General features: G+C 46.2%; 2 protein-coding genes and 1 long non-coding RNA gene across 12 annotated transcripts in view; 1 reads left to right on the top strand and 2 right to left on the bottom strand.

The window, feature by feature from the left end:
• Positions 1-809: 809 nt before the first annotated feature.
• On the bottom strand, positions 810-13,394 carry LOC105353696. Its single transcript, XR_908412.3, has 3 exons — positions 13,286-13,394; positions 11,754-11,870; positions 810-1,310 (listed from the first exon to the last, which is right to left on the bottom strand). It is a non-coding gene; the product is annotated as an uncharacterized LOC105353696 (long non-coding RNA).
• phox2b (paired like homeobox 2b) lies at positions 12,574-15,997 on the top strand. Its single transcript, XM_004086464.4, has 3 exons — positions 12,574-13,502; positions 14,138-14,325; positions 14,612-15,997. Exons 1-3 carry the CDS (start codon positions 13,262-13,264, stop codon positions 15,038-15,040), a joined length of 858 nt encoding a protein of 285 aa, XP_004086512.1. The 5' UTR covers positions 12,574-13,261; the 3' UTR covers positions 15,041-15,997.
• A 1,064-nt stretch (positions 15,998-17,061) lies between these two features.
• Positions 17,062-22,717, bottom strand: part of limch1 (LIM and calponin homology domains 1) — a 92,869-nt gene continuing 87,213 nt past the window's right edge. For all 10 annotated transcript variants that reach the window (XM_023959453.1, XM_023959454.1, XM_023959458.1 and 7 more), the window contains 6 exons: positions 21,466-21,533; positions 21,245-21,385; positions 20,699-20,782; positions 20,212-20,320; positions 19,491-19,593; positions 17,062-18,764 (listed from right to left, as the gene is read on the bottom strand). In XM_023959453.1, coding sequence (XP_023815221.1) covers positions 18,739-18,764; positions 19,491-19,593; positions 20,212-20,320; positions 20,699-20,782; positions 21,245-21,385; positions 21,466-21,533 — 531 coding nt within the window. In that variant the 3' untranslated portion in view covers positions 17,062-18,738. The remainder of the gene's footprint in view (positions 18,765-19,490; positions 19,594-20,211; positions 20,321-20,698; positions 20,783-21,244; positions 21,386-21,465; positions 21,534-22,717) is intronic.

Raw genomic sequence — 22,717 nt, 5'->3', positions numbered from 1 at the left:
AACACAATAGAGAGATAACTAAGAAAATTAGACAGTGAGTAGGTAAGAAAAATGAAGTAACATACACTAAAAACCTTCATCTTAACTCTCACATTTGATTTGTCTATACATCTTTTTAAGCTGAAGAGTACATCTTCTTTAAATTTTCTGTTCTGAATTCCAAAGTTTAACACCAATTAAAAAATAACTCATTTGTTTTAAAGTAGTGCGAGGGACTGGCTATTTGAAGTCAAAACTAGCAAGTTTAGCATGTAAACACTGTCTCTGCAATAACAATCATAAACCAAACAATAATCAATAATAAACGTGTTATTCCGTGTTTTTATCTTTTCTTCTCATCCCAGTGCAATAAAAATATTCCCCAATATTCACCTGTGGAAAATGTCCATGTATCCACTTCCAGCTGAATGGTTAACCATGTCTTCAAAGAAAAGGTTAGAATTTGCTCACTGACAATCAGAGACAAAACTCGAGCTATTACCATAAGACCAGAGTCAGAGCTAAAAATGGACTCCCACAACACCTGTGCGCAATTTTCCTTTACCACCAGAGTTTACCAGAAATTTTCTCTCTAAGTTTTTCTTTGAGAAGCTATGGAGGCAAAACTGACATCCCTAAGAGTGTAACCCAAAACAATCCATGGTGACATCAGTGTAAAAGAAAACAATTGTGTTCTGGTCCATTTGCTCGGTGGCCAAGAACCGCCAATGCAGCAAATAAAAAAGCAACTGCAGACAAAAAAAGAAAAGCTGCGAATAATCGCCGCCATCACAGCAAAAGAAAAAAATAAGTAACTGCAAACCAAAGAAAGCCACAACGGAAGTGAATCAGGGATTGTTTTGCCGGTGACACCTCTCTGTCTGCCAGCAGCCAGCAGTCCGGGGCTGGCGGAGCTCGCTTGCTTGTTACGCCTGCAGACAGAGATCCACTGCAGGAGGAGACGGCTGCCTGCTCGGGCATTCCCTGCTTGTAGGCTGTCCAACAATGTGATCCTGAGCTCGATGTCGAGGCCGTGTGTAGGAGGAGCTTTCAGCTAATGCTTTTAGCCTGATTGCTACATGGACCAGTGTCTGTGTTTCTGTCATTTACAATGCATGGAAGACACAAGTGGTGTTGAGAGATCAGGTTTATTTATCATGAAGAGTTCTACTAAAACATCAGTAATCACGTTTCCATTCAGAGTTCATGAGATTATACAGAGATTCCCCCGGTACCAGCAGCTTCTCTCCCGCTCTGAGAGCTGTCTGTGTGACAGCCGCCTTCGCGGTGTTTCATGTGACCCATTTGAAGGCTCGCTGTCCTGCATGAACCTGAGAGGGGAAAACAAAGACAAAAACAAATTAGGGGACCTTTTTGATTTTTATTGTTGTCACGATGAAAATAAGAAAACTATAACTAAGTTCGGAAGGCCCACACAGGCAGCCTTCTTTCCTGCAGCGGACCTCTGTCTGCGGACAGAGAGGTGTCACCGGTAAAACAATCCCCGATTCACTTCTGATGTGACTTTCTTTTGCTGTAAAAGCGCTTATTATTTGCAGCGTTTCTTTGGTATTTTTCAGTTACTTTTTTTTACTTTTTTATTGCTCCAATGGCAGCTCTGGGTTGGACACATGGTTTGTCTGCACTGGGTTTATAACGCCTGTATTCAATACTAGGTGAATCCAAAAATGTTTTATCAATACAGAGAACAGGAAACAAGAATAAAAGTGTTGATGCAGATGAAAGTCATTTATGATGAATGAAATATTGTTTTATCGTTGTTTTTTGTGTTAAAATTCCATGAAACATGAATCTTGTTCTTTTTTACTTACATTTGATTGGTTTTCTTCTTTTAAACAATGAACAACATGATTCCAACAGGTCACCAAGGCCCATAGGAAGAGCATTTTTAAATAATTATTTTTTTGCACACAATCCAAATATGCATCTCTAGAAAAGATTCAACAGCTTTAACCTCTAATGCTAAAATGTTGAACAAATGTTTCTGATGAGGAGTGAATCTGCAGCATGTCAGGAGCATTTTCTGCTGAAGATTTACAGCAGGACAGTGCAAATGGAACCACAACAAATGAATATGCAGAGACACAAGTACTGAGGAAAGACACACCAGCTCACTTGTCCACTTTTGACTGATATAGCATATGTAGGTAAAAATAAAACTCAAAAACAAACTTTATTGATTAGCACGAGAAACAAAAAACGTGGCTTAGAATGTGTTACAGATCAATGTGTGTTGTGAGAGATCAGCTAATAAACAAGAATCTCAGTAAAACATTAGAAAACATTCTTAATTAGGGCACTGTTTTGGTTTACCATCAGCATTTATTGATCGTAGCCCAAACATTGTCTGTTTGTCTTGCAGCTCTGTGGTGCAGCATCATCTTTCAGAGTCCAGAAGCGACCTTCTGGGAACAGGAAGTGAATCAGAGTCTGCAGTGAACAAACAGACTCTGATGGCTCCCATCTGGCTGTTCTTTAAGGGTTCAATCCAATCAAATTAGGTTTGATTGATCAACAAGCTCTGCCATTGGACGGTGGTCATGGCAATATAAATCAGCCTCTTTTGTCAATATGGATGGCCTCTCTGAGGAAGAACAGCAGTGACAGAGTGCGTATGTAATTCAAGGAAGTTGACTTCTTCTTGTCCAATATACAGTTTAGTAATTAGAAGTTTTTCCCAGCAAGATGTATGAGGATTTCAGGATCCTCTAAAGGAAATTGTGACTCAGCTCTTTCTGCTGCTGAAATCAAGCAGCAGGAAAACAAAAGCATCTCAACAAAATTGTTGAAGATTATTTTGTGACATGCATTTAATATCACAGTTCATACTAAAAACAAGGAACGTAATTTAGAAAGAATAAAAAGGATGATGGTGGTAGTTCAAAACGTCGATTTTTTACAAATATTTAAGATGAAACATTTCTGACATTATATTATGTTAATACTTTCGATGTAACTGAGCTGTCAATGTAAAACTCAACAACTCCTGAAACTTGGTGAAGCCAGTGGCTCCAGCATTCCTTCAGGTTAGTAAAGCCAAAGATCAAAATAATGTTTGCAGCATTTCCTTCATGCTCTCACTAAACAAAAGCCAAGAAGCAAACCTAAACATGGATGATTTAACAGTAAAATAATGTTTTCTCATGAGAAACATTTGTCTTTGTTTTCCATAAACCTATGTTGCCATCCAACTGTGATTCAATCAGAAGCATTTTTAACCTTCAGCATACATTAAATCCCCAAAACCGTTGGATTGTAGTCTGTGTCGAATTAGTCCTATTTTATTTTGTTGAAATCTGGTAGTTTTTCTCCCCCAATGTTCATATTTTAGTCCAACCTGCCTTGTATTGTTCTGTTGTGGTACATGGGGGCACCTGCAGGCCGGCATGCTCTGTGAACAGGTGATCCTTCAGAGATCTGCTTTAAACTGGTTGGTGTGTCCCGTGGATCCGGATCAACTCGCCGCTGCATTATTACAGCAGCAGTGCTGTCATTCAGTCCTCCATGGTGTCACTGATGACTTCATTAAAGCCTGGGACACATCATTTGTTTCAGAAACAATGGCTTCAGGAAGCCCTGCTTGGTGCACATGCTAACATTATTGTGCTTCCTTTGTTGCGCCTCTTTTGACTATATGGAAATCATAATTCATATAAGCTGCCTCCTGCTTTATGCAGATGGGGGCTGGAGGCAAAATAAACAGTCTAAGGCAGGGCCACGTGCTCAGTCATTACACATCAAAGCAATATTAAATAGGGGGGGGGGCACAAGAACAAAACTCTTTGAAAACAGATAGCAGGTGTTTACATGTGCTATTTTTGCATATTTTAATGTGGGAGGGGGCGCACCACAAAGCCTTGTATCATAATCAATAAATACACAATGACCTTGACGTTTTATGATGGATCGGACACACGGCCAACTGTAATTGCGGCCCCAGCCTCCCTCCCTCCCTCCTTCCTTCCTTCCTTTCAGCCTGACGCCCCCGCGCGGACTCTGCTCTCCGTATTAAAGAGCGCTCCATCATTCTCGATGCGCCGCCTTGTCGCCTGCCGCTCAGATGACCATTAATCGCTTAATTCCAGTAAACCTACGTGCGCACAAAGGGCCGCTGTCTGCCGCTTAATGCTGCTGTGATTAAGCTTTTGGGACGACCACACGGCACTATTGGCCAGCAGGTCCTTGTATAGAGGGCCAAATGCCTTCAGGGGGCCCGAGGGGGGAGCAGAGGAGGGAGGGGGCGACTGTGGAGGGAAGTTAATGACACTGACCCTCACTTCCCCAACAGCTATTCAATTCAACAATAATAACGGGTCACGCAGCTGATTTATGAGGCCGAGGCTAATAATTGTCAATTGCTAATGCCGGCTGGGGGTGGGGGTGGGGGGTTGCCAGTGGACTATGCTAAATAAAATATGGCCTGACCCCAGAGGGGTTGAAATGCAGGAGGCCAAAGCCGAGAAAAATGAGTGATGAGGTTTAGCACCCCCTCCCTCTGGTGCTGCAGCAGCAGCAGCAGCAACAGCAGCTACAGCAGCAGCAGCAGCAGCAGCAGCTACAGCAGCAGCAGCAACAGCAACAGCAGCAGCAGCAGCAGCACCAGCAGCAGCAGCAGCTACAGCAGCAGCAGCAGCAGCTACAGCAGCAGCTGCAGCAGCAACAGCAGCAGCAGCAGCTACAGCAGCTACAGCAGCAGCAGCTACAGCAGCAGCAGCTACAGCAGCAGCTGCAGCAGCAACAGCAGCAGCAGCTACAGCAGCTACAGCAGCTACAGCAGCAGCAGCAACAGCAGCAGCAGCAGCAGCAGCTACAGCAGCAGCAGCTACAGCAGCAGCTGCAGCAGCAACAGCAGCAGCAGCTACAGCAGCTACAGCAGCAGCAGCTACAGCAGCAGCAGCAGCTACAGCAGCTACAGCAGCAGCAGCTACAGCAGCAGCAGCTACAGCAGCAGCTGCAGCAGCAACAGCAGCAGCAGCTACAGCAGCTACAGCAGCTACAGCAGCAGCAGCTACAGCAGCAGCAGCAGCAGCAGCTACAGCAGCAGCAGCAGCTACAGCAGCAGCAGCAGCTACAGCAGCTACAGCAGCAGCTACAGCAGCTACAGCAGCAGCTGCAGCAGCAGCAGCTACAGCAGCTACAGCAGCAGCTGCAGCAGCAGCAGCTACAGCAGCAGCTACAGCAGCTACAGCAGCTGCTGCAGCTACAGCAGCTACAGCAGCCACAGCAGCAGCTACAGCAGCAGCAGCTACAGCAGCTACAGCAGCTACAGCAGCAGCTACAGCAGCAGCAGCTACAGCAGCTACAGCAGCAGCTACAGCAGCAGCAGCTACAGCAGCTACAGCAGCAGCAGCTACAGCAGCAGCTACAGCAGCAGCAGCTACAGCAGCTACAGCAGCAGCAGCTGCAGCAGCTACAGCAGCAGCTACAGCAGCAGCAGCAGCTACAGCAGCAGCAGCTACAGCAGCTACAGCAGCAGCAGCTACAGCAGCAGCAGCAGCTACAGCAGCTACAGCAGCAGCAGCAGCAGCAACAGCAGCTACAGCAGCAGCAGCAGCAGCTACAGCAGCAGCAGCTACAGCAGCAGCTACAGCAGCAGCAGCTACAGCAGCAGCAGCTATAGCAGCAGTTACAGCAGCAGCAGCTACAGCAGCAGTTACAGCAGCAGCAGCTACAGCAGCAGCAGCTACAGCAGCAGCAGCAGCAGCAGCAGCTACAGCAGCAGCAGCTACAGCAGCAGCAGCAGCTACAGCAGCAGCAGCAGCTACAGCAGCAGCAGCTATAGCAGCAGTTACAGCAGCAGCAGCAGCTACAGCAGCAGCAGCTATAGCAGCAGTTACAGCAGCAGCAGCTACAGCAGCAGCAGCTACAGCAGCAGCTACAGCAGCAGCAGCTACAGCAGCAGCAGCAGCAGCTACAGCAGCAGCAGCTACAGCAGCAGCAGCAGCTACAGCAGCAGCAGCAGCTACAGCAGCTACAGCAGCAGCTACAGCAGCAGCTACAGCAGCAGCAGCAGCTACAGCAGCAGCAGCAGCTACAGCAGCAGCTACAGCAGCAGCAGCTACAGCAGCTACAGCAGCAGCTACAGCAGCAGCAGCTACAGCAGCTACAGCAGTTACAGCAGCAACAGCAGCAGCGACAGCAGCAGCTACAGCAGCTACAGCAGCTACAGCAGCAGCTACAGCAGCAGCAGCTACAGCAGCTACAGCAGCTACAGCAGCAGCTACAGCAGCAGCAGCTACAGCAGCTACAGCAGCAGCAGCTACAGCAGCAGCAGCAGCAACAGCAGCTACAGCAGCAGCAGCTACAGCAGCAGCAGCTACAGCAGCAGCTGCAGCAGCAACAGCAGCAGCAGCTACAGCAGCTACAGCAGCAGCAGCTACAGCAGCAGCAGCAGCTACAGCAGCAGCTACAGCAGCTACAGCAGCAGCTACAGCAGCTACAGCAGCAGCTGCAGCAGCAGCAGCTACAGCAGCTACAGCAGCAGCTGCAGCAGCAGCAGCTACAGCAGCAGCTACAGCAGCTACAGCAGCAGCAGCTACAGCAGCAGCAGCAGCTACAGCTACAGCAGCAGCAGCTACAGCAGCAGCAGCAGCTACAGCAGCAGCAGCAGCTACAGCAGCTACAGCAGCAGCCACAGCAGCTGCAGCAGCTACAGCAGCAGCAGCAGCTACAGCAGCAGCAGCTACAGCAGCAGTTACAGCAGCAACAGCAGCAGCTACAGCAGCAGCTACAGCAGCAGCTACAGCAGCAGCAGCTACAGCAGCTACAGCAGCTACAGCAGCAGCTACAGCAGCAGCAGCTACAGCAGCAGCTACAGCAGCAGCAGCTACAGCAGCTACAGCAGCAGCAGCTACAGCAGCAGCTACAGCAGCAGCAGCTACAGCAGCTACAGCAGCAGCAGCAGCTACAGCAGCTACAGCAGCAGCTACAGCAGCAGCAGCAGCTACAGCAGCAGCAGCTACAGCAGCTACAGCAGCAGCAGCAGCTACAGCAGCTACAGCAGCAGCAGCAGCAGCAACAGCAGCTCCAGCAGCAGCAGCAGCAGCAGCTACAGCAGCAGCAGCTACAGCAGCAGCTACAGCAGCAGCAGCTACAGCAGCTACAGCAGCAGCAGCAGCTACAGCAGCAGCAGCTATAGCAGCAGTTACAGCAGCAGCAGCTACAGCAGCAGCAGCTACAGCAGCAGCAGCAGCAGCAGCAGCTACAGCAGCAGCAGCTACAGCAGCAGCTACAGCAGCAGCAGCAGCTACAGCAGCAGCAGCTATAGCAGCAGCTACAGCAGCAGCAGCTATAGCAGCAGTTACAGCAGCAGCAGCTACAGCAGCAGCAGCTACAGCAGCAGCTACAGCAGCAGCAGCTACAGCAGCAGCAGCTACAGCAGCAGCAGCAGCAGCAGCTACAGCAGCAGCAGCAGCTACAGCAGCAGCAGCTATAGCAGCAGTTACAGCAGCAGCTACAGCAGCAGCTACAGCAGCTACAGCAGCAGCTACAGCAGCAGCAGCTACAGCAGCAGCTACAGCAGCTACAGCAGCAGCTACAGCAGCAGCTACAGCAGCAGCTACAGCAGCAGCTACGGCAGCTACAGCAGCAGCAGCTACAGCAGCAGCTACAGCAGCTACAGCAGCAGCTACAGCAGCAGCTACAGCAGCAGCAGCTACAGCAGCAGCTACAGCAGCTACAGCAGCAGCAGCAGCAGCTACAGCAGCAGCAGCAGCTACAGCAGCAGCAGCTACAGCAGCAGCTACAGCAGCAGCAGCTACAGCAGCTACAGCAGCAGCTACAGCAGCAACAGCAGCAGCAGCAGCAGCTACAGCAGCTACAGCAGCAGCAACAGCAGCTACAGCAGCAGCTACAGCAGCTACAGCAGCAGCAGCAGCAGCTACAGCAGCTACAGCAGCTACAGCAGCAGCAGCTACAGCAGCTACAGCAGCAGCAGCTACAGCAGCAGCAGCAGCAGCTACAGCAGCTACAGCAGCAGCACCAGCAGCAACAGCAGCTACAGCAGCAGCAGCAGCAGCAGCTACAGCAGCAGCAGCTACAGCAGCAGCAGCAGCTACAGCAGCAGCAGCTACAGCAGCTACAGCAGCAGCAGCTACAGCAGCAGCTACAGCAGCAGCAGCTACAGCAGCTACAGCAGCAGCAGCAACAGCAGCTACAGCAGCAGCAGCAGCAGCAGCAGCTACAGCAGCTACAGCAGCAGCAGCAGCTACAGCAGCTACAGCAGCAGCAACAGCAGCTACAGCAGCAGCAGCAGCAGAAGCTACAGCAGCAGCAGCTACAGCAGCAGCTACAGCAGCAGCAGCTACAGCAGCAGCAGCAGCAGCTACAGCAGCAGCAGCAGCTACAGCAGCTACAGCAGCTACAGCAGCAGCAGCAGCAGCAGCTACAGCAGCTACAGCAGCTACAGCAGCAGCAGCAGCTACAGCAGCTACAGCAGCAGCAGCAGCAACAGCAGCTACAGCAGCAGCAGCAGCTACAGCAGCAGCAGCTACAGCAGCAGCAGCTACAGCAGCAGCTACAGCAGCAGCAGCAGCAGCTACAGCAGCAGCTACAGCAGCAGCTACGGCAGCTACAGCAGCAGCAGCTACAGCAGCAGCTACAGCAGCAGCAGCTACAGCAGCTACAGCAGCAGCAGCAGCAGCTACAGCAGCTACAGCAGCAGCAGCTACAGCAGCTACAGCAGCAGCAGCTACAGCAGCAGCTACAGCAGCAGCAGCTACAGCAGCAGCAGCTACAGCAGCTACAGCAGCAGCTACAGCAGCAGCAGCAGCAGCAGCTACAGCAGCAGCAGCTACAGCAGCTACAGCAGCAGCAGCTACAGCAGCTACAGCAGCTACAGCAGCAGCAGCAGCTACAGCAGCTACAGCAGCAGCAGCAGCAGCAACAGCAGCTACAGCAGCAGCTACAGCAGCAGCTACAGCAGCAGCAGCTACAGCAGCTACAGCAGCTACAGCAGCAGCAGCAGCAGCTACAGCAGCTACAGCAGCTACAGCAGCAGCAGCAGCAGCAACAGCAGCTACAGCAGCAGCAGCTACAGCAGCAGCAGCTACATCAGCAGCAGCAGCTACAGCAGCAGCAGCTACAGCAGCAGGGCTCGTGCGTCCGTCTGCATGACAACATAAATGAGTAACAAGCGAACAAAGTGTCGCGGACAAACGGATTCAATGAGTCGCTTTATTTACAGGGAGAATCTCATGACCAGCGTTAAACGGCGCGGAATGAAACGATGACAAGAGCCCCGATAAGAATTGAATTCCATCTCATTTCAGACGAATTTATGAATCAAATTCTTGAACACTGGCAAGAGATTTAATGATCACATCTCAGCGAAATCTTATTTCAGAAGCGGTCGATGGCATTTCTCTGCGTTAATGTCGATTTAGAGGCTGGAGTAATTTAGTAATTGATTCCTCGCCTGGCTCTGGCTCGTGCCAAGGCCGCGTTTGAGGCTAATATGTTTCCGATCTTATCCCTCGGAATAAGATTTTTATGTTAATCCATTGGCTGGTCTCTTGGTCACTTTGGGAGCGCAGATAAGGCAGAAGAGGCTGCAGGAGAGGGATCAAGCTCTGGCTGCAGTCCCTGAAAGACAACAGCAGAACTGGGACACACTCACGTCAGAACATCACAGGGAATCCATTTTCTGGAGAAAGATATGTATGTCCTCCCCCAAATATAATCATTAAGACTGCAGATGCAACAGATCTGTAGACCTAGGCTCCCAAACAGCTACGAGCTGGCAGGCATCGGGCGGACACCCCCGCGTACTTTGGGTTGCAGGTTTTTTGTTGTGCCGCGCACAGACCTGCAGAAAAGCCAGCAGCTCCTAATGACATTGAGTCTCTTCTCCAGATGTCACTCTCCATCTGTGCGCTTGGAAACTCGATGCGTTTCTGCTGCGCAAGACGAGGGACACCTTAAAGGTTGACCCCCCCACCACCACCACCACAGGGGTTGGTTGATTACCTTTATTGCTCTTTTCAAAGCGAGGCAGCTCAGATGTAAAAACACACATCAGCAGTAAGAAAACCAAATCTGTTTCCCTTCCGCTGTTTTAAAACACGCATTTCTTCAGCCGTCCTTCAAAATTGAGACGTCAGACTAAATTGTCATCAGAGCATGGCGCGATGAATGTTTCATCAGCTCGGAGCCCTTCCCCTTCAACCCGCGGCCTTATTAATAACCGTTCTGATAAGCGGTGGATTTCCTCGGGCGGAGTGAGACATGGTGGATGACAGCGGCGCCCTCCCAGGTCGGCCCGCTTTTATCCTCCTCTGTTTCTTTGCCTTTTCGGGGAGTGCATCCATCCAAAGACAATGGCATTTTGTTCCTCTTTTTGTCCTTCTTGTCGACCAGCATTCCTCCATCGCTGAGCAACGACAGTGCGCACTAGTGGAAAGTTTCTCTCGTGGCTTTTGTTGCGCGGGGAATCTGAGGGCTTGTTCTTGGACACATCGCATTTTCCTGATTTATTTAAGTGAAGCCCTTTCTTTGCCACATAACTGCAAATTAACTTAGCTTTACTTAAATTAAATGGCCATTTTGCTCGCCTTTACTGTAAACCCTTTCAAGTGCTTGACCATTTTTGGCGCAAAAGGGCCGTGCTCGCCGTGCGCGTTGGGCCTGTCGGACCTGTCTGCGCCTTTTGCATGTGACCAAAACTAAACCCGTCCATCACATTTCATTTTCTCCCTTCAAAAATGTACACAGCGACTTTTCTCCTCCCCGAGCCGGTTGACAGAATTAAAAGATGTTAAAACTCTGAGGGGGGGGGGGGGGGTTCCAATAGCTGGTGGACTGCGGCGGGGGACCGCAGAGCACCAGAAGAAAGAGCGGCTTCAGTGAAAGAAAGCGATGGCTAAAAGCTCTAATTGTGTTTGCCTCGGCGAAATATCAGAAAAGACTTCTCGTTTCTTTGAGCTTTATTAGATTAATTCTCAGAGATGGTTTCTTTTCTCGCTGCCAGACGCGTGGAGGGAGGACGGTGAACCATTTGGCTCTTTGGTTTCAATAATCAAATTAGCCATTTGGTACAACTTTTGAGCCCGAGCTCGTGTGTAGAAAAAGAAGAGAAAAAAGAAAGAGAAAACATTTACATAACAGGGCCGGCGGTGTCAGGGAAGAATGGAGGTTTTCTGTTCTCATTGATCTCTGACGACACAAAGCAGGAAAAGGAGAAAACTCGGAACCAGGATTGAGAAATCAATTATGGCAAATTAAAGCTGGTCTCCGTTTCTACTTCGGATTAGACTGTCAACGTTTTGTTTTGCGTCTTTGGTTATTTGCTGAGAACAACAACAACACCATAAATCAAAACCCTTTTTGCTTGTTTTATGTTTTATTTTAGGGGAAAAATACAGGAAAAGAAAAATATTCTGCTTGGATAATACGATTTTTTGTGCTTAAAACAAACAAATAAACAAAACGTTTATTTTAGAGAGGCAGATTTCTTTTTTAATATTAATATTTTTAATTTTTTCTTTAATATTTTATATTTAAAAATTCTTAATTCTGCAAGCTAAACTAAATCAGTTCAGTTTGCGACAAACAAGTCAAAGCGAATGATCCTTGATAATCTTATAAAACTGATCAGGCTGTAAGACAAGTTCTTTTATTTTATTTGATAAATGTAGCCCATATTATTTTAAGGATTATTAAATTAAGTCTCTCTATATATACACCTATATTATATGTATGTATGTATGAAAAACAAATGAAGTGAAAACATTCCCGGGATGGTTTGCTCTTCAAACCTTAGCTGAGGGTTTGACGCGCCGTCATCTGCTCTGCTGAACGGAATCCGCTGCGTTTCGTGTTCCGGTAATTCAGAGCAGAATCCGCATCTCTAACAGAGACTTGAACTCCGTCCACTGAAGGGGCATAAAGGAAAAAAAAGGCAGAACAAGCAGAGGAACAAACCTATTACACAAACCAAATTAAGCACTCAGCCAATATTGAGAGCCTAAGAGGTCCGATGACTGCCTCGCCAGTTCGTTACTTTCATTAGAAAGATGTTATTTGGCAAATAAACGAAATAATGAAAGTAATGAAGAGAATTATAAACTCATTTGAATCATAAAACACACACCCGGAAGTTGAGAAGAGACCATACTGCCGCAGCGCGAGAACAGGAGAGGACTGCCGCCCTGTTCAGCAGAAGGGATGGATGATGATGGCAGTTTGATTGAAATGGGATATTTTCATTTATTAATAACCGAGATCTGCTTCTAAATCAACCATATCCTTTAGTCGAACTTTTAAGGTGGAATCATCAGAAAGTGAGGCCTGAGCGGAACAGAAAAAGACAGTGTGCCTGCATGCCGTAGATGCGCGCTGCGTGCGTGAGAGTCAGAGCCACAAGCATCACAGTTCACTGCAGAACAAAAGTGGTTTTTGAACAAAGGCAGACAGGAAGTATTACTGTTTTTTTCTTTTTGCATAAAGAAACCACTGCATAAAACTTCGCGTCTGGACCGTTGTTGTCAGAGGAGTAAAGGCAGAGTGTTTCCGTGCAGAAAATACCAGTGAGAACGGTGAGGGGGGGGGGGGAGTATGCGAGCATACGGGCAGAAAGAAGAGGCAGAGGGGGAATACTCTGTGAAATCCTGCCCAAGGTATACGGTCGCTTAAAAGGCTTAAAAGCTTGGAGAAAATTGGATCAGGGAGAATCGTCACCCAACTTTCATTATTTCCAAGTGGTGTGATTGAATTAAAGGGCAAGATGGTGGTTGGAGAGGAGTGGGGTGGATGGGTAGAGGGGTGGGCGGCGGCGGCGGAGGGGTGCGTAATGGCGTGGTATTAAATTCTAATTAGAGATGCAGGGGATCAATGATAGGGAGGTTGGACAGCCCGGGCCCCCAGTGCCAGCCCAATAGACTGATGAGTTATTGTCATGTAAAAAAGCGCCAGCAATAAGACCAAACGCTTTGCTATTGTCCAAGCGGAAAGAGCCAAGTTTATTATGAGGACTATATGCTCTAGAGACCTCGGGCTAGGCGGCTCTTAGGGGGCTTTTCATAAAACAGGGCTAGGTTCTTATAAAGGAGGCCAGTTTTGGAGCAGGCGTTGAGCAGTGAACATCTACCCACCGTCCAGCTGCCTTCCAACCAGTCCAAACCAAACAAGTCAACTCTCCCCCATCTCCGAGCGCGTCCTCTTTTTTTTACTGTCTTTTTTTCCCTTCCCGCCCGTTTTTGGGAACTTTTCTTTGATCATCTTTTCCAGGGAAGTGCAGATTTCAGTCTCTACAGAGCCTTCTCAAATGTATAAAATGGAGTATTCTTACCTAAATTCCTCTGCCTACGAGTCATGTATGGCCGGGATGGACACGTCGAGCTTGGCATCGGCCTATGCGGACTTCAGTTCGTGCAGTCAAGCCAGTGGGTTTCAGTACAATCCCATCAGGACCACTTTCGGGGCCACCTCCGGCTGTCCGTCTCTAACGCCGGGGTCCTGCAGCCTGGGGACCCTGCGAGACCACCAGAGCAGCCCGTACGCCGCAGGTAAGCAGCGGCGCCGGAGCCTCGACACGCTGTATTATAGGACGCCCTGATTGCATTTGAAAATGGAAATGTGTTTAGTATTTACCAAACGAAATTTGCTTACACAAATGAAAGAATTTATCACGTTAGAAGCGATTGCAGGCGAGCCGTAATTCGGTTACAGGGTTATACTATCCCAGTCACACCCAAAACCGCCAACAGAATTATCTTAAGCTGCCAAAATGATAGGCATAATTTATTTACTTTGCAATGAGACATAAAGCTTCGAAAATAATTAGATAACCAAAGACTAAAGCTCATTATTGACGCAGAGTTGGAGGTACAGTAAGCGGGGCGGATGGCAGCAGCAATATGACAAGTTTTCAAACTCCAGCTTCAATCTGAGGAGCAACAATTAGTTTAACATCACAATTAAGCGCATCACAGGTCAGCGGTGTTATCAGCTCTGAACCTCTTAATCAAATGTAGCAGACGTCTGAAGCTCCAGCCCCACGCGCGCGCGTCCTTGACTGGATTTCAGATCAAATGTTCCGTCGGAATTTTCTCCTGTTTGACAGCATCGGACTCCTGCGCCGCCACGGCAGTAGTTTTCAGACGACGACGCTCCTGATGGTTCAATCTCCTTTGTGTTCCAGTTCCCTACAAACTTTTCACGGATCACGGGGGACTGAACGAGAAGAGAAAGCAGAGGCGCATCCGGACCACCTTCACCAGCGCTCAGCTGAAGGAGCTGGAGCGGGTTTTTGCTGAGACACACTACCCGGACATCTACACCAGAGAGGAGCTGGCTCTCAAAATCGATCTGACTGAGGCCAGAGTGCAGGTACGCCGCCGCCGCCGCCGCGGCTGTCCAACACGCGCAAACCCGCCTGCAACATGCTCCACTGATGTGGATTTAAGCGAAACTCAACGAAGCCTCCTTAGTTTAGCAACATTTCAATCACATAAAAGATTTACGAGATTAAACGCTGCTTTTGACAGCAAAACTAAACGGTGTAGGCACATTTACATTTATCCAAAACGTCTTTCCGCTTCGACTCAGACACGTGGTCCCGGCACTGCACCATTTGGATTTTATTATTCATCTATATATATTTCTTTTTTCTCAGGTGTGGTTCCAAAACCGCCGCGCCAAATTCCGCAAGCAGGAGCGCGCAGCTGCAGCGGCCGCCGCGGCCGCCAAGTCCAGCTCTGGAAAGAAGTCCGACTCCAGGGACGAAGACAGCAAAGACGCCAAGACAACCGACCCCGACAGCACAGGAGGACCGGGACCGAACCCGGTCCCCACCTCCAACTGCAGCGGGCCGAGCCCCACTACCGGACAAGTCAACACCACCGGAAGCGGACAGTTGGAGCAAGCAAAACCCTCCGTTTCCACTGGCATGGGAGTGACAGCACAGAGCCAAGGCTGGGCCACAGCACCTGGTACCATCACATCCATCCCGGACTCTTTGGGGGGGCCCTTCGCAAGCGTACTGTCGTCTTTGCAAAGACAGAACGGGGCCAAAGCGACGCTAGTGAAGACCAGCATGTTCTAATGCCGCGTCACATCACAGAGGGGGAGACACAGACACATTTCCTTCCTTCTCCTGAGACTGAAAAAGCAATCGCCCAAGTTACACTGAGGGGCAATAAAGCAACGTCAGAAAAAGACCAATACGTTTATTTTATTTTTTGCCTTGCGATGGTTCTTGTGATCAACAGTTTTCCTGTAAAAATATTCCATCATAGCGAGTCATGCTGTCATAAGAACAAAGTCCACATCTCCCTAAAGAGCCAGTGTTTTCTGTTTTCTCCGAGATGAAGACAGGTGTGGAAAGACGGTTTAAAACGTGCTTGAGAGCCACACGGATCACGTGACTGACCAGACAGCGGTGGGCGGTTCAAGGCCGTCGCTGCAGCAGGAGCGCCGCGCGCCCCGCTGCCGCGCGCTGCGCTGCCGCGTGGACGTCCCTCCAGGCTCACCTTTCCCTTCCACAGCTGCTCCGTTTAGTTTCTTTCAATTATCGATATAAAGACGTTTATTTCCGCGAGGAAAAATGGCACAAACTCCTGCAATGTTCGCCCGACATGAACTCTGTTTGTTTTGTGTGTCTTTCTACGGCAGTGTTCTGTGGCTCAAACTGTATAGTGTTAGTATAAGTGTCTCCTGTAGTTGAACCATAGACCATACTCCCTCCTAGAGCGACCATAAAGTCTTTTTGATGTTTTACCTAATTCCCTTGAAGACTTTCTTTTAGCTTTTAAAAAGGAGAGAGGACCCGAACTTTGTATTTATTTCTATATGATTTGCATGTTGTCTCTTTGTCTGATTTTACTGAGTTTCTTTCCATTTTGTGAGCATTATGTAACATTCTTTGTCCACGATCCGACACTTATTTATATGTAGGTAATGAATGCTTATATTTAAGAAGGAAATATTTCTACATGTGCACATAGTTTTCCAGGTGTACCATTGAAATGATTGTTGATGATAAAAAATGAATAATTCCGCCTGTCTGAGTCCTGTTTTCTTTGTGATTAATTATTCCATTCCTCCTTTAGTCCCGCGGTGTGCCGGAGGTTCTGCAGCAAGCTGGATACTCTCTGGACAATTTACCTGTTCAGGACGGACGACACACGGGCGCGCGCGCGCGCACGCACACACACACACACACATGACATTTTAGGCACCGGTCAACTTTTGAAGCATGTTTTTGGACTGCTGGAGGAAGTGCTAGTCCTTGGAGAAACCCTTCATATGCTGCATTCCAAGCAGGCCTTCTTTCCGTGAGGCTGCAGGGCTGACCACCATACCAGCTCCTTATTACTACTCCTGTTTTGTAAACGTCTATAACATTCAGAAGGAATGCCTAAATCTTGCTCTCATTCATAGCAGTGGCTGAGGGTCCGGTGGCTGAAGAGGCCGGACGTTTCAGCACCAAGGGCAGCTCCGGCGCGCGGCTTGCAGCCTTCTGAGCCGCTTGAAGACATTCCGTTTTCATTTGGGCCGTTCCATAAACACGTGGACAAATACTTTTATACATAGAAACAAAATTGATGAAAAATAGTGAGAAATGTACGTGCTGTCAACAGTTTAATGCCTATGACAAGTGAAGTAAACATATGACTAAAGGCCATGCCGATTTCAAATATTTGATGGGAAAAGCCGAAAGAGAAAGAAGAAGAAGATTTTATTACATTCTATTTAGAACCAGAGCTTTATTCAACCATGTCAACAGCTTACATTTCATTCAATACATTTTACTTACATAGTCACCAATCAAAGTGGCTGTATTTTTGTATTTCCTTTATAATCCCAAACACATTAAACACTTTTTAGAGGTGGTGGGATTTCTCTTTTCAGCCACTCTTGTTTTAAGGATCTGCAGTAGCTCTGTTTAACATTCTCAGAGGAAGTCAACACAACTAAAGGTTTTCGGTTTACTTTGGGTTATTATTTGTCAAAGCCAGGGTTGTTAAAAAGGCATAATACTGCAGCTGTTTGCCATTCCACAACAATAAATCTTTATGGGAGACTTTTTATAGCATATTGAAAAATGGAAAATCAGAAGCCATACTAGTTTGTAACATTTTATTTATAAACATAAAATATGTCATAACAAACGCCCTTGCATTTAAACATTAAATGAACCTACATTCTTGATAGTGTTTAGGTAAATCTTTACAATAAATACAGAACAGACACACAACATGTTTGTTTTCCACTAAAGAAGTATGTTTCAAAGATCCCAGCGCAAGAGACCCAACTGAGATGTATTTAGAACTAAATAAGGATAAAGATAAAATACACAACCACAACCAAAGCTTAAGAATGCAGCCGTTGAGAGAGACGACACCCGCTGGAGGACGAGGATCAGGTGGCAGAAGGAGAGCCAGGTTAGTAATTCTTTTGGCTTTAGCTTAAACATGCAGGGTTTTTTTGTAAATCAACATTTTCCTTTACTGAAAAGAAAGCTAGTTAAAATGTGAAGCTGGTAGCCATTGTTTTAAGTTGGTATTCTGGGTCAAGATTGATGCAGCAGCTGCCGGTATGTGTCCATTTTACTTTGCAGTGTAACTAAATGAAACATCTGGGGATTACTGTGTATTTTCAAATCTTTTCAAAGGAACTATTTGACTGTGAAAATAACTTCCTTTCTTCCAGCATCCAGAAGTCTCCATCACAGTAGAAACATTTGGGGTAAACCCACATTTCCTCCTTTTTACTCCACTTACTGTACACTTACACTCAGACCTGATCTAAAAGACAACAAAGCTAATGTTTATTACACTTTAATAACCCAAAATCATTACAACTTAAGAAAGTTAAAGTCCTATCAGTTGACACACATCTGAACATGTGAGTGTTTTCTCTGCACTGGAGCCATTCTGGGAGGGAGCTGCTGTCACAGCTGCAGGAGCTTTTAAAACAATAAATGTTCAGGAGCTTAAAGTGGAGTAATGAAGGACTCCAAATGACCGTTTACATCTATGGGGTGTGATTTGGGCCAAATGAATGACTTCAAACCAAAAATAATAAACAGCTGTTTGTTTTTTCCACATTATGTTGCTCATCCAAATCCTTCCAAACTGATCCTGGAGCAGCAGAAGTACAGAAGCAGCTCAAACATCCTGCATCTATTCTGCACCTTTGCATTACAGGAAAAGGTTACAAATATACTAATTGCATATCATATTAATATTTAGATAAAAGTGAAAACTTTGCACCTTTAAAATGAAGCTTCTGTTTCTTTGAATCTGTTATTTGATTGAAGAGAATTAAATAAATTTGTAACTGTCAGATTCAGCCAGTGGAGACCTAAAAAGATCCAGGTTGTTCTTTGTTTCTCTTCTGCCAAAAGACTCACCCAAACAGGAAAACAAACTTTAGCATTATTCTAATTCAGAACAACAGATTGCTGTTGCGGTTCTGGGATTCTCATCACCTGCAGCTTGAGGAAACCTGCTAATGTCTCTATTTCCAACATGGCCGTCTCTGAGTGACATCTGTCTTGCTGTGGGATTAAACATGGTTGCACAAGGACCAATCAAATCCAGATTTGACCCACAGATCTGATGACACAAATACAAACTATATTGTCTTGAATGGTCAACTGCCCTCGACCCCATTTTTGTTAACATAATGAATTTCCGGTGGTTATTGGGCTGCAGGGGAAGCAAGCATCCTGACACGCTGCAGATGGTTCATCTGGGATGAGTTTCTTCTTTGAACTCCATGCTTTCCAGTTCAGCATCACAATGTGGTTGGCTGTCCAGCCGCTAAATAACCAGAAAGAGAGAGAAGAGAAGAGAAAGAACCCCAAACTTAAAAAAAAAAATCACAATTACCTTTCAGAGATCAGATGTTACAGGACACACAGCTAAGAGAGGAAAAACGGGCTCATTCTGAGATGAAGACACAGGAGCCTTAGAAAGAGGATTTCATTTAGAGGGTTCTTTATCCTAAAATGATGTTGACTGCTGTAGAGTTATTGAAACCCAAATATTTGCATGAAGTGGGAGAGGATATGGAAAGTCATCTATGTGAAAAATCATCTTCTTTACAAAAGTATCTTCCGTCTCTTGTGTCTAACTGATGCTTCAGTCTGATTCTTTCACTGCAGCTTCAAAAAAGCAGCTCTCCAACTCAAGAAATCCAAATTCCCATTGATCGGCCTTACAGACTGGACACACTGCACTGTTTAAAAAGCTCTTTTAGGAAAATGTGGCTCAAAGTTTTTCAAAAATAAAAAATTAACACTTGTATTTATTGTCAATAAATATGACCAACACAAAATCTCCAGTTACATTTTCAGAAATGGGATTCGGTGTGTTTTGTTGACGTAAAGATTGTCTGAGCTGCTTATTTTTCCAGGGGAAGCAGATGTTTTGCAGTGAAGCTGGAACCTGACCAAAGCCAGGAATCAAGCTGGTTTCCACAAGAGCATGAAGTAAAATGGGAGTAAAAGAATCTAAACAGAGGATGAAAGGTGGGAGGAGACTCACAGCGGGAGCGGATGTAGCACTGGTGGCAGTTCAGGAGCCCGTTTCTGATCCGGACGTCGGTGCCGGTGGTTGTGTCGCCTAACTGCCCTTTGCACAGACCACACTGGACAGAGAAAACAGCCTGTTTACAAATGCTGGAAGAAGAAGAACTCTATGCTCTCAGTTCCAACATCAGAAGGTCAGAGTGTTTTATTATGAAATGAAAATAGGATTATTAGTTGATCAAATATCTAGAAATGCTAACACGTATTTTTGGACCGAAGAGGTGGGATCTATAAGGACTTATCAAAGGAATGAAGCAGATATTTGAAAAAAGATCAGAATCTGTTTTCTCTGTCAAAGTTTGATTCTTCATTTTGTGTTTGGGACAGTTCAAGTCAGGAACCTTGAAGACAAAAACCACAGATTCAACTCCAACATTTGCTCCTAAACTGTCAGCATATCCTTAGAGTCAACAAAGGGCAGACGTTGAGAGTGAAGGAAGTAAGGCAGAAAACAGCTTCAGGACGTCCCATGGACCAAGACCAGGTTCAGCTGATGTCCAGTCTGTCCTCAGCTAGCTAAAGTTATTTCTGCACAGGAGGGGAGATAAAAGAGACTGCTTTCTCTTTCTCTCTCTTTCTCCTTTCACTGCGTTAGACATCTTTGCTTCGACGGCCCTTTGTCCGTGTTTGGAGGTAAATCAGACTTTGGATGGATGAGCCTCGTCTTCCTCACCAACCTTGAAGCAGTGGATGTGGAAATAGAGACTGAGAGTCTCGATGATCATTGCTGCACCTTTCCCTAATGGCTGAGTGCAGCTGGAGCACAGCTTCTTCCCACTGACAGACCTGCAGGAGACACAATCAAACGGCCTTTGACCTCATCATGCATGGATTGAACAGTCATTTCACTTCTTCTCCTGTTCTCCTCACAGGTTAATGAATTTGAACTAAAATAGCAACACTTGAACTTTAAAGTAACATTAATGTTATAATTATGCCTATATCTTACCACCAAAGAAAAGAAAACTCATAATATTCTTAGAGTAAAAAGAGATAAAGCTTTGTTTCTTTCCTCCGTCCTCATTGAAATTCCAAGCAGGTTGGAGGGTTGATGCCGTAGTGCTACATCTTATGAGATGGGTGGAGAAATGTGAGCAACACAGCAGACGCAGAAGGCTGCACACTGCCCCTCCCTCTGGCTGAGGGCTCTTTGTGATGCTGTACCTGCTGGGCGCTGGAGGCTGAGCGTCTGCTGCTGCAGGAGGCTTTGGGGAGCTGTGGCCTACGCTAGAACCCATCAGGTCATTCCTGGGAATGGACAGCAACATGAGCTATAATGATGGCTCACATGTACAGAGACTACTGGCTGTAGACACAGTCCAACCAAAGTAAAAGCAGGGTGAACCATATTCAGGGATGTTGTGTATCCCAGTTGACTTTGTCTTGTAAAATATAGCTTTATATATACACTACACGTCTGCAAGATTTGAATGAAAATGCTTTTAACATATCCTTCTCACTCTGAATGTTAATCCCTGTGATAAAGCAACATGGAGGAAAATGCAGTCAAAAGATGCCACCTGCTGGACAGATGATGAACTGAGGAAATGCAAAAGAAGATCACAACAACTTTCAGAGGAAGTGGTAAAAAGATAGACACCAGAACAACAGACATTAGCAGTTCATAAAAGACACTCACATATTGAACAGCATCATGCAGAAAGCCATTTATCAGCCCCTTTTTTCAGAGTTTTTGCCCCCCTAACAAACCTTTGCTCTCCTGCAGGCCGGCTGGGTCTGCTGCTGTCTGCCGTGTGCACATGTGGCGTCTTCACTGGAGCTGAAGACTGGGCTGGAAAAGGTGTTTGGCGACCAGAACTCTCTGCCTGACTGCTGTTCTGACTCACCAAGCTGATGAGCAAAGAGGAGGTTTCAAATTCCCAGATCTGAGCACATGTCCAGCCTCCGTGCTTCAAGCCTCCTTCACCAACCTTCTGGCAGCTTTGGAGCTCTCCTCAGCGGTGCTGATGTCACTCCTCCTGTTCTCCTCTGTGGTTCTCTGTCAGCCATCACACAAAAGGATGTTCCAACAGAGTTTTTACTAGAACTTCAGTAAACTCAATGGAAGCTGCAGTTAAGGGTTCTCTCCACGTGCTCAACTCACACTTTACACTTCACATTCATTAGCTCTTATTTCAATAAGACTCATATTAGTAATGTTCTGTTATCCTCCAATGCAAACTGACAGGCGTGGAGCAGATGTGAGGGGTAGTATCTGATGAAAGCACACTTTAAAAGAGAAAAAAGTGCATTAGATCAGCACACTTCCAGTGGAAGGGAAACTATTCTACCTCCTAAGGTTCTGTAACAGCTAACAAAAGGACATTATGACACAAATATGAGGACTGAACAAGAACATGATTCATGAACATGATTAGCAGATTTCAGCTAAATGTAGACACCAAAACTCATTGTGATAAACATTTTAAGAAATGAGACCAGAAAGTCTGAGATCTTTGAAATAAAAAGAAAAAAAATTATAATCATCCACGAGAGCCAGCAGCACTTTTTCCTGTTTAGTGGTTCATTTGAGTTACTTTAAACTAAAGATCTCCCCATCAGGCTTTTTTTGGCCCCAAGCAGATTCTGAGTCATTTGATTTGGAAAATCTGCCAATATTAAGATTCAATCCAATGCTTTTGTAACAAATTTAAAAACTGAACAAATAATAAATACATCCAGGTTTGTCCCAATTTTTATTTGATTAACTTTCCTTTATCATTTAACACTAAAACAGAGCACTTCTGTGAAGTAACTTGAACAATCAAGTACAAATAATGCCACTATCAACTAAGAAAGAATAGTTTACTAGTAACTAGTAAAAATAGATCATAATTAGTCATGTGGGGAAAGTTTGGTGATTGAAGCTTTAGGATCTTCAGAACTATTGAACATTTTTGATCATAAATGATTTATATCTCCATTAACAATTCTTAAAAATAATAATTTAATGAATGATTAATGATAAATTTCTTATATTTTTAAATATAATGACAAATATTCATGACTAGTTCATATCAATCTGACCATTTATTCATTTCAGTTGTTTTCTATCTGTCTGTCTGTCTGTCTGTCTGTCTGTCTATCTGTCTATCTATCTATCTAAACTGGAGAAATACCAGGGACTCAGAGAAGAACTGGAGAAAGCATGGAAAGTGAAGGTGACAGTGGTGCCACTGGTAA

The sequence above is a fragment of the Oryzias latipes genome, chromosome 10 (genome assembly GCF_002234675.1).
Source record: "Oryzias latipes chromosome 10, ASM223467v1".
NCBI classification, from domain to species: domain Eukaryota; kingdom Metazoa; phylum Chordata; class Actinopteri; order Beloniformes; family Adrianichthyidae; genus Oryzias; species Oryzias latipes.
The sequence above is the reverse complement of the archived record's forward strand: the minus strand, read 5'-3'. Positions and strand labels throughout refer to the sequence as shown.

Bases quoted from the DNA above. Each gene is read 5' to 3' on its own strand.
- phox2b (XM_004086464.4), top strand. From the start codon at position 13,262: ATGTATAAAATGGAGTATTCTTACCTAAATTCCTCTGCCTACGAGTCA. The intron at 13,503-14,137 runs GTAAGCAGCGGC...TTTGTGTTCCAG, and splicing joins GAGCAGCCCGTACGCCGCAG to TTCCCTACAAACTTTTCACG. The intron at 14,326-14,611 runs GTACGCCGCCGC...CTTTTTTCTCAG, and splicing joins TGACTGAGGCCAGAGTGCAG to GTGTGGTTCCAAAACCGCCG.